This window comes from Chiloscyllium punctatum, chromosome 8 (assembly GCF_047496795.1).
Source record: "Chiloscyllium punctatum isolate Juve2018m chromosome 8, sChiPun1.3, whole genome shotgun sequence".
Lineage (NCBI taxonomy): Eukaryota > Metazoa > Chordata > Chondrichthyes > Orectolobiformes > Hemiscylliidae > Chiloscyllium > Chiloscyllium punctatum.
The window spans coordinates 26096366-26108483 of NC_092746.1; the positions used below are offsets into that span (position 1 = coordinate 26096366).

Consider the following 12118-nt stretch of genomic DNA (forward strand, 5'->3'; position numbering starts at 1 on the left):
TCTGCCATACATCTCCATCTATCTCTCCAAAGCTCACATCACTCAGACTTCAACGTTGACTATTTGAAAAGATACTATAATGTCAGTTACCCTGTAACCAGACAAAATATTTGTGCAACATTTTTCTCAAAATCAAATCTGTATAATATGCAGGTTTTATACCTACAGTATTTTTTATAATATTGCTACACTCCCACCTGCCAGCATCATCTTTCATGTAAAGTCTAAAATTATGCTGTGACTATGTTCCAAGAATAGTGTTCCAGGAACCCATCAGAATAAACTTCTTCTTTATGTGACGATCCACTATGTGAGCAAACTGTCCAACTGTGGTAGCTTAGGAAGCAGAACATCCTGTTTCTTCTACAGTGCCCACAACCAACAGATGTGACTAAACCACTTTCAGGAAGAAGACCGAATGCTTCTACTTTGACATGGAAAGTTTGTTCCCTGTAGCAACCTCCGCCTCCCCACCCCTCCAACAAACAAACAGAGGAGGAGTTTAACCTGACATTTGACTGTGTCCCACACCATAAGATGCTGCTGCGTACTGAATTGCTGGAGGGCATTCTCTGTGTTTCTTGAGAACATTTACTTGTTCTTGTGAACCTTTGTCAACCACAAAAAAAGTGCTGCTTGATTACAGGAGAATCAATCACATGATGTAGAAACAGCACGTTGTCTTACTCAGGACGCAAATTTGAAAAGTTTATTTTTGCTCAATCTGAAAATTCTGATTGGTTGGTTGGTTTATATTTGCTTCTGCAGATAGAGACTTGGGCCTTAAATTTACACTGAATAAGAACGGACATTTCTCGTCATCTCTATTATTTCAGTAAAGGCATCATTCCAATATTTTGAATGGATTTATTAAAATAGAAAAGGGAAAAATTATAGCTAAATCCATTTTAAGAGACCACTTTTTGGTAATCTGCAACATTGTTTTAGGGAATTAGTATGTTTTAATTGTCATTGTGAATTTAGTTTACTGAAGACTGGCATTACTGCTGGAGATCTTCAGAGGGGACTGAGATAGATCAATTACTTGATACCTTTGGCCGAAACAATTGCAACACCCTTCGATCAGAAATGTCAAGTGGATCATCCATCTCAACCCCCTCCAGAGGTCCCCAGCATAACAGATGGCAGTCTTGAGTCAATTTCACTTACTCCACATGGTATCAAGAAACGGTTGCATTGCCAGATACTGCCAAAACTGTAGGTCCTGACAACATTTCACCAATAACACTGAAGAAGTGTCTTCCAGACTTGTTGCACTCCTAGCCAAACTGTTCTATACAGTTACAACACTGGCATCTACGAGGAGAAAGTGAGGACTGCAGATGCTGGAGATCAGAGCTGAAAATGTGTTGCTGGAAAAGCACAGCAGGTCAGGCAGCATCCAAGGAACAGGAGAATCAACGTTTCGGGCATAAGCCCTGGAGAAGGGCTTATGCCCAAAATGTCGATTCTCCTGTTCCTTGGATGCTGCCTGACCTGCTGCACTTTTCCAGCAACACATTTTCAACACTGGCATCTAACCAACAATATGGAAAGTTGCCCAGGTTTGTCCTGACCACAAAAAGCAGGACAGATCCAACCTGGCCAATTACTGCCTTGTCAGTCTATTCTCAATCATTTGTAAAGTAATGGATGGTATCAACAGTGCTATCAAGCAACACCCACTCAACAATAACCTCCTCAGTGATGCTCAGTTTGGGTTCTGCCAGGGCCACTCAGCTAATGATCTTATTTCATACATGGGCGAAAGTGCAGAATTCCAGCGGTGAGGTGAGAGTGATTGCCCTTGACATCAAGGCTGTATTGAACCATGTGGCATCAAGGAACCCTCACAAAACTGGAATCAATGGATATCAGGTGTAGACTCTGCTGGTTGGAGAGTCGAAGGACTCTCCTGGCTCGAAGGAAGAAGGTTGTGGTTGTTGCAGGTCATTGAATTTTAGAATCCCTACAGTGCAGAAAGAGAACATTTGGCCCATTGCGTTTTCACAGGTCTTCCATCGCCCCCCACACTTCTAAATACATTCAATGATCCATTTTCCACAAATGTACAGAGTTCCAGACATTCACAACTCTTTCAGAGAATAAATTCCTTTGCATTACACTCATCCAGCATAAAACGGCCCACTCTATTAGTATCATATCTACAAGCACTGATGCTCTCTATTGGCAGTGTAGACTAATCTACGAGATGCAATGCAGAATTTCACCAAAGCTGTTTAGACAGGACCTTCCAAACCCAGAACTACTTCCTTCCAGAAGACCAAAGGCAACAAATACATGAAAAGAGCACCACTGCAATGTTCTCCTCGAATCCACTCACCTATCTTGACCTGGAAATATATTTCCATTCTGTCAGTGTCGCTAGAACAGAATCCTAACAGTATTGAGGATGTACCTGCACCAAATGGACAGTAGTGGTTCAAGAAGCTGGCTTGCCATTGCTTTCTCAAGGACAACTAGGGATGGCCAAAAAATGCTGGCTCAGTCAATGACACATTGCATGAATAAATTTTTAAGAAACAAAATATAGATTATCTTTTAATTTTTGTTGACATGAAAAAGATGCAAGATTTAATTGTAGGACTGTAATTGCTTAAATTTGTTAATAATTTATTCTGATTTAATCACTTTGGGGCTTTATGCAGCCAAACATATTTCCTGATAAGTTAAAATGTATGCTGCTGAGAATTTACTACTGTATTATTGAAAACATTCAAAACATCTGAAGAACGTGGCATGGTGGCTCAATGGTTAGCACTGCTGCCTCACAGTGCCAGGGACCCGGGTTTGATTCCAGCATTGGGCGACTGTCTGTGTGAAGTTTGCACATTCTCCCTGTGTCTGCGTGGGTTTCCTCCTGTGCTCCCGTTTCCTCCCACAGTCCAAAGATGTGCAAGTCAGGTGAATTGGCCATGCTAAATTGTCCATAGTGTTCAGGGATATGTAGATTAGGTATATCAGTCAGGGGAAAACATAGGATAGGGGAATGGGCCTGGGTGGGTTACTCTTCAGAGGGTTGATGTGGACTTGTTGGGCCATTGGGCCTGTTTCCATCCTGTAGGGATTCTGATTGTGATAGCAATGTTCAACTAAACATATACTGAATTCCTAACCATGGAAGTTTAATTAAATTATCCTAAAATTATTCTCTCAAATACTAGGAAGGGTATTTTTGCCCTTCCATTTCTTTACTTTTACCCAGATACTCCACTTAAGGCTATCATTAAATGACTTAGCCAAAACTAAATGAAGACAAAGCATTTAACACTCAATTCAAAATATTTACAAAATGGGCCTATCCCTCAGGTACAAATTGAGGTTGATGATTTCATGCAGTCATGAATGGTTATGGCTCCATTTCTGCATCCGTGAACTAAATAAATGTCTTATTTGTACCAACTGGTTTTCTTTTTCTAAATGGAGCATTGATTTAAAAAAAAACACAGGCTTCTGCTGTCTGATCTACAATGGCGAAAGTTACAAGTGAGTCACTTACATGACATTACTGTCCAGTTTAAACTTGGAGAAATAATCATCCACTCAGTCAAGATGACAGATAGGCAGGCAGTATTTCTTCAGACTGCAGTCACTCTTTAACTGGCCACTAGAAGGTGCATAAGAGCAGCAGGATTTGGCTCATTTGCTGAATTCCAGGTTCCATAAGAGACCCTTTACATCTGGCTCACCGCTCGGCTTTTCCAGATGACCAAGTTGAGTTCTGGAGCCATCTGCCTGCAATTGGAGGGGCAGGAATCGCCTCCTGCTGCTGCATGAAGAGAGCATTAATGCATAAATGTGCCTTGGTGGTGCAGTAGTCTGATCATAAAGGGACAAAAAGCTGCAGTCCTGAACTGTGACTGTGTAGTTACTGATTTTTAAATAGGGTTCAGTTTATTTGTTCGAACTCAAGAGTTTTATCGATCACTGTGTAATTTTCTAACATTTGAGACCAACAGCTCACTGTATTAGAAAATGAAGAGAAAATGGAGCGCAAGATACTTTTTTGTCTAGTTTATGCAAAAAGAACCTGGAGTGGAAGAAAATAACTGCATTTATTTCTAATCTGATCAGGACGGAAACTTCAAGCTTCACAGGACAGGCTAATCTGTGAGAAGGAACCTGTGAGGCTCTGTCAGCATTGATGTCACAGGCACAGCAAGAACATCATGAGGTGGAGTCAGATTTCACAAAGTACTGTATGAGCAGTGCTCTATGCTAACAGAGTAGACACTAATCACACAAGGATTCTGCATGGGATGTAAGCAGTATGCTGAGGCTGAAGTGTCAAAAGGATGATGCAGATTTAAACTCTGGTGTCTCGTGTGGCAGGTTGCGTTTGAGATAGTGGAAGATTTTTTAAAAATCTGTGGCATTTGAAAAGTATGATTAATGAAGGCCATCATGTATATTGGTAAGTGTTAACTTGCCTTTTTTCGATTTAATACATTATGATTTGCTGTACAGAATCTAAGCATGTATTAACTAAACTTGCAATTATTCTGAGAAAACAGGTAGACTGAAGGACTATGCCTCTATGTACCTTATCAGAATATGCTGTCTGCCTCCTTTTAATATACAATGTGCTCAAGCTTCCAGTGCTTATGTAAAATGCAGCATGTAATAATAATTAATACATTACAGCATTGTGCTAGAAGCAGCCTATATGGAATTAAATTCCCAATAATTTCCGAAGAGGTGAGCAAGGGGGGAGGAAAGTGGTGAATAGACTTGCTAGACTGAGCGTTTAATGAATACTTCAGAATATTTATAGCTTTAGATTCAGCGCCTCAGAAACATTTACTGCATCGTTCCTTATGGCATGATTGAGCTTCTTTGCAGTATTGCATTTACCATTAACCATCTGAGATCTGGAAGTGTTCTGAACAATGCTTGGAACCTTTTCATATTTTTCAGAAAGTCACAATAATAATTTCTATATCTATTCCTTAATTTAATGAAAATAGTGTACTGAATATATTAAATGCTGAAAATTACTTCATTAATTTAGGATTACTGTAATGCATAAACAAATGAATAGTTTGGCCTTCTTTGTACCTTTGAAGAAAATATTAATTTGCGCAGTTTTGAACCTTGAACTATTTGATCATTATTTTAGCACTTTTGAACTAATAGCAGTTAGAACCTGAAGAAAAAACATTTGCAGAAGTTGAACTCTGATCACTTTACAGATTAATTTTATTTTTCCCTTTTTAGTCAAGTTTTAAATATAAAAAGCTACCTTTTTGGGACACTTAAAAAAAAACCATACATGAAAGCATTTGAGAATCTCTCCATTGCTCCTTATGATATACATGAGTCACATTGAATTATACTCACATGTACTCATGCATTCATAAAAGATCACTGCCACTTTTCTGCTTGAAAACTATTCTTGTTTACATTTTGCACAAAAATATTGCTACTTCAAAAACATTTGCATTTAATAAAATAAAAACTGCAGTTGAATAACGTAAAATTAGCTGCTAATTGTGCATCATCACATCTGATTATCCATTTTTTAAAGTCAATAAAATTCAAGCCAATGATGGACACCGATCATTGCATACTTTACCCTCTTGTCCGTAACTAAAATGGCTCCTTATAAGTGCTCTATCATTAGTGTCGTTTGCAGACTTACATCTATTAAAATGCTGAAAATCACTGGGTGCATGAGAGAGAGAAACTCTAATCCCAGGTCAAAGGTGTGAACCAAAATCTGTAAGGTTCCTAGAGGCACTTTAAACATACTTAAAGTCATGTCTATTGAAAATGGTAAATAATGGCATTATTTATGACTCTTATGTGCTCCTGATAACATTGTAAATTTTTGGTGCACTTTTATAAACATTATCAGTCAACAAACTGCCAGACATTGATGATAAAAGTCAATTTTCTGCAAATAACATATGTGACTTCCTGATGTTATATTACTTGTATCTGCACGTATATATTCCAGTCTTTTCATTCATCATATCCCAGTGGAAACAATACATAGATATAATTTTTTAAACATATACCTTTTTCTTCTTTTATGGAAGTAAAATGGATAAGTTTCAGATGTATTGAAACCAGGTAAGTGATTTTAGATGATCTATTTTTGCTAGATTTAGTATGCTATTATTTTTCCTATATGACTTTCTTAAAGGAGATGCGAGATCTGCAGAATAATATTAACTTGCAAAATTGAAATGATTACATGCATCTGCTTTTTCAGAGTACATTTGTATGTTCTGCGATAAGAACAAGGACAGTTGCATTTAACTAATCGGCAACGAGCAGTATCAATATCTGTTTCTAACAACAGTTGTTGGCCGCGTTGTCTTTTAATGTAATGATCCCAGCAAAATTCATTGAAAGCAGGAAAAGATATCGTAACAGAGGGATGGGACTGTGGACTGTGAAGGCTGTATTGACTGAGATGAAGTATGCAAACAGCAAGAGACCCTCTAATATACTCAATGTTATCCACGCAATTGTGACATATCACAATAAATGCACTCTTCAAACCATGAAAACAGAGCCCAGGCAAATCGGAAGGAACAACCTGAGAAATTAGGGTGGAAATTCTGTAGTGAGTATCATACCACCTGATTCCCAAAGCTTATCACCTTCAACAAGCCTCAAATCAAGAGTGTGCAGGAATGCTCTCTACTTCCCTGAATGGGAGCAGCTCCACTAACATTCAGGAAGTTCAGTGCCATCCAGACAAAACAGCCTGCTTCATTGGTATCCAAGCCAACATTATAAACGTTCACTCCCTTTACCCTTGGCTCATTGTGATAGATGTGCATGCCATCTACATGATGCATTGCAGCAACACAATTTGCAAAGACTGCCAAATATGCGACCTCTTCCACCCAAAGGATAAAAATGGCAGACAGATTGGAGCATCAACACTTGCAAGTTCCCCTCCCAGCCATATGCCATCTTGACTTGAAATTATATCACCATTCCATCACTACGTTTTGTTTATTCATTCATGGGATGTTGACATTGCTAGTTGGCCATCATTAATTGCCCATCTGTAGTGATGGTATCCTGAACTCCATTTGCTGTAGTTTGATCTACAATGCTGTTAAGGAGGGAATTCCACGATTTTGATCCGGTGACAGTGAAGGAACAGCAGTCTATTCTCAAGTCAGAATAGTCAGTGGTATGGAGGTGGTCTTGAAGATGCTGATGTTCTCACGTATCTGCTGCCCTTGAGCTTCGAGATGGAAGTGGTCACTAGTTTGGAAGGTGCTGTCTAAGCACCTTGGTGAATTTCTGGAGTGCACCTTATAGATAGTACATACTGCTGCTACCAGGTGTTGGTGTTGGAGGGAATGGATGCTTGAGGATGTGGTGACAATCAGTGGGCTGCTTTGTCCTGAATAGCGTCAAGCTGCTTGAGTGTTGTTGGAGTTGCACCCACCCAGGCAAGTGGAGAGCATTCCATCACACTTGTGCCTTGTAGATGGTGGACAGGCTTTCAGGAATCAGGAGGTGAGTTACTAACTCAAGATTGGATATCCACAAGGCACCTTCAACAGTGGCAGAATTATACTCCAGCACAATCTGCAACCTCATGGTCCAGCATATGCCCAACTTAACCATTACTATCAAGCCAGGGGATCAACTCTGGTTCAATGGAGAGTGCAGGAGGGCATGCCAGGAGCAGCAGCAGGCATACCTGCAGATGAAGTATCAATCTGGTGAAGCCATCAAACAGTAGAAGCAGCAAGTCAAGAGCAAAACAATCCTCCAACAAAGAGATGGGACCAAGCTCTGCAGTCTTGCCACACCTAGTTGTGAATCGTGGTGGTCAATGAAGCAACTCACTGCAGGAGGAGGCTACATAATTTTCCCTATCCTCAATTATGGAGCAGCTAACATATCAGTGAGAGGGATAACTTTGAAACATTCACAGCAATCTTCAGCCAGAAGTACAAAATGAATAATTTACCTCAGCCCCCTCCAGTAGTTCAGCTTTACATATACCAGTCTTCAGCCAATTTAATTCACTCCCTGTGATGTCAAAAATTCATTGGAGGCATGGATGCTGCAAAGGCTATGGGCCCCAACAACATTTTAGCAATAGTACTGAAGACTTGTGTTCCAGAACTTTCTGTTCTCCTAGCCAAACTCTTCTAGTCACTGGCACCTACTAATAATGTGGAAAAGTGTCCAGGTATATCCTGTGCACAAAAACAGAATAAATCACCCCAGCCAATTCATGCCCCATCAGTCTACCCCCGATCCTCCGTAAAGTGATGGAAGGTGTAACCAAGAGTGCTATCAAGCAGCACCTACTCAGCAATAACCTGCTCAGTTAGGGTCCTACCAGGGGTCTCAGCTTCTGACCTCATTCCAGCCTTAGTTTAACATGGATCAAAGAGGTGAATTCCAATGGTAAGGTGAGAATGACAACCCTGGACATCAATGCTACATTTGACAGGTTGTGACATTAAGGATCCCTATCAAAATGGGTATCAGCGGGTATCAGGGAGCAAACTCTCTGATGTTTGGAATCGTACCTGGCACATAGGAAGCTGGTTGTGGTTGTTGAAGATCAGTAGCTGAGTTGCCCTTGCAGAACCTAAACTGGACCAAAGCCTTTAATTTTGCTTCCTAAGAATACTATAGCTGTACCTAAACTAGATGAAATGAAACAGTTCATGACCACCTTCTCAAAGGCAATTAATAATGGACAATAAAATACGCTTGCTAGTGTTGCTCACATTATATTAGAAAAAATGCAATTGTTGCTCATGGTGATCAAAACTAGCCAATCATCTCCTGAATTCCTCGCAGTATGAGAAAAGCTCTGCACCAATCGGAAATAGCTCCAGCGCTCAGTTAAAGAAATTTGCTGAATCAGTGCCCATGGAAAGGGCTCTAGTAGTCAATGGGCTGAATGATCTTCCATAGCCACTGACAGGTTTTTCCCCACGATGGAGATTTCTGATGGCACAAGGCTCCTCTGATAAGAACTGCTAGTTAATCAGAGATTGGCAGCTCATTATCCTGTCACAACCAATGGGAGTGGTGGCACCTCAAGGCTGATGATCATTGCGGGACTCCAGACCACAAACAAGTTAGGGTGGGATCGGGAATAAGGGGTGAGAGTCACAAGACAGGGGGGTCAGGAGAAGGAAGAGTGGTGACTTTGCTTTCAGTGGCATCCCTTTCTCTATGCTGAGTCCATCAGTCTTATATAGACTGTCTAAAACCTGCCCATTCCCAAAAGTCTGGGGGACAAAACCAAACAGGTTTTACAGGTGTCATCCTGAAGTTGTGAGAAAGATGTACAGCTTTTATTACATCCCTGAGTCTCATCTACATTGTGGTGGGCTGGAGAATAATTAGTGTTAATTGACTTATTAATAAGCCTAATTGATATTCCACTGGCAGCAGACAAAATCCCCCACAGCCACTTTCAACCTTCAACTAAAGCAGGGCAAGGTACTTTTCTGTTACTGAGGCCCCTACCTCATGCCTTTCCTGTGACGAAAAGGACCTGGTCACCATGATTCCTGCCATTACGGCCTGTGTTAAATTCAACCTATGCCATGAACTGGTAGCTTGTTTCAGACCCCCACTATTCTCTGACTACTTATTTAGAATAGTCCTACAATTAAAACTGACTTTTAGCCTCTGTAGCATATTTAAATGGAACTAGCTGCTACCTCTAACACAAACTACTTACTTCTTCATTTGATCATCCCTGATTCGGTCACCTCTGGCCTTCACTTCTCTGAAATTTAGAGTACCAGCTTTTCTTTTTAGCCAAGCATGAAAATGAAGATCATTTAAATAGGTAATTAGTCTCGTAGCCTCTCATTGCATTATTACCAACTCCTGCGTATCATTCGCCACGTAAGGAAACCAAAACTAAACATTGTAATCCAAGTGAGGCCTGACTAAGAACTTGTCTTCTAAATAATTGATCTTTAAATGGATACCAACACAATATTTTCCCTTGATATTATTTCATGTCATTGCTCATGAACCTTTTAATATTTGTGCAACACATTTTCTGTATACTTTAATGCTTGATTCAAAGTTGTTTGTGGGTGAATCTACGTCGCGAAAGCCCTTTTCAGATGACAAATAAACCTACTCCCTTGCCAAGTAGAACATTATTTCCTAACGAGCCCAATCCCTAACACATCAAACGTTAGCTGAGGCTACCGTGTAGTATCTGTGGTGCTAACATTTGTACAGGTTATCATATCACTTACACATTCATAGACAGTGGGCTTTGACAATAAATTCTTCTTGTTCTTTCCTCATGCCTTAGACAAAGCAAGTCCTGACACTTATTTCTATAGCCAGTGTTCCTGGAGCAGCTTGCAAGTGTTGCCAGAGCTTGTAGCTTTAGGTATCCATATCACATCAAGTGTATCTGACCAGGAGGCTCTTGTCTCACCTATCAGAAGGGTTCACAGATTGATAAGCAACCTGCTTAGATATGTCTTCAGGACACCTTCCATGGCCATCATATCCTAGAGTGGACCTTGAACCAGCAATTTATGGCTTAGAGGAAGGTTCACTCCCTACTGCCCCACAAGATCATTCCTGACACTGCCAGCTGGGTCATTAATTACAGATTATTAGATTAAACATAATTAAATACATTAAAAATAATAGAATGGTAGTCCCAAAAGCAGTATTACCATTAGTGAGTCATCAAATCTGTCAGTAACTAATGTTTGTCTACATCCTTGTAGCCTGTTCTGAACTCAGATGTTACCATTAATATTTGAGGCATAAATCTTGTACACAAGTCTCTGGTGCAGTGTTATATCAATATCACAATATAAAGCACTCTTAACCACACAATGGCAGCATATTTCTTTGGGAATCCTTCAGTAAAATATGCTTGCAATATAAAATTTTCTACAATTTATTTGAGCATTGGCACTCTGTGAATGTATTGATTCCACACTTTTGGACTGTATTTTATCAGTAATTCACTAAGTGAACTACTTGCTAAATTTAGCTCTTATGTGAAAACATTGTAAAGATGTTGTTGCTACTGGAAACTACCCCATGCTCTTACAGAGCTTAAATTTTTGAAGGGATGATTTCCCTTTAAAGAGCTTTTGTGGAAATTTAGTTATTTAATTTGTTGTACTTATACTAGACATTATAAGCATAACTATTTTAGCTTTTGGGGAACCTCAATAGAAACCATTCACTTAGAGTCATAGAGCTGTACAGCTTGGAAACAGGCTCTTTTTTCCAACTCAAACATGCTGATCAGATATCCTAAATTAATCTAGTTCCTTTTGCCAGCACTTGGCGCATATCCCCCTCAACTCTTCCCATTCATATACCCATCCAGGTACCTTTTAAATGTTGTAATTGTACCAGCCTCCACCACTTCCACTGGCAGCTCATTCCATACACGCACCACCCTCTGTGTGAAAATGTTGCCCCTTAGGTTCCTTTTAAACTTTTCCCCTCTCACCTTTAACTGATGCCATCTAGTTTTGCTTTCCCCCACCCTGGGGAAAAGACCTTGTCCATTCATAAACAAAAACGGAAGTTGCTGGTAAAGCTCAGCAGGTCTGGCAAATCAAAGTTAATGTTTTGGATCTGGTGACCGCTTGAGGGAAAGGGTCTTTGTTCTTTTGGCTTTTACCTTGGCTAATCACTATATTCATGCCCCTCATGTTTTCTAAACCTCTATAAGTCACTCCTCAGCCTCCAATGCTCCAGGGAAAATAGCCTCAGCCTACTCAGCGTCTCCCTGTAGCTCAAACCCTCCAACTCTGGCAACATCCTTGTAAATTATTTTCTGAAGCCTTTCAGATTTCAGAATATCCTTCGTATAGCAGGGAGACCAGAACATCTGCAAGAACATCTATAAGAACTTTTACAGTAGAATTTTGATTATGTTTTTAATATTATAATGAAAAATAAGATTTTGTTTGTACCGATGATAGTCAGAGACACAATAAATATCTATTGTGTTGTAAAGGTCTTTTGTACAATACCTTCATCCTAGCAAGGACCCTACTAGTTTTCCAACAAAAATTGTTTTTCCAGTTGAAATATTGTAACCCTTATTAATAATGATACAACATATAAAATGTTGTTTTATCTG

General features: G+C 39.8%; 1 protein-coding gene across 3 annotated transcripts in view; it reads left to right on the plus strand.

Moving 5' to 3' along the window:
• The window catches only part of LOC140480421 (zinc finger protein 385D-like), a 1040629-nt gene that overhangs the window by 653891 nt on the left and 374620 nt on the right, over positions 1 to 12118 (plus strand). The window contains exon 1 of one of the 3 annotated variants that reach the window (XM_072575257.1): positions 3753 to 4435. The exons of the other annotated variants lie outside the window; for them this stretch is intronic. Coding sequence (XP_072431358.1) covers positions 4414 to 4435 — 22 coding nt within the window. The 5' untranslated portion in view covers positions 3753 to 4413. Of the gene's footprint in view, positions 1 to 3752; positions 4436 to 12118 lie in introns of those variants that run through there. 3 annotated transcript variants of the gene reach the window in all.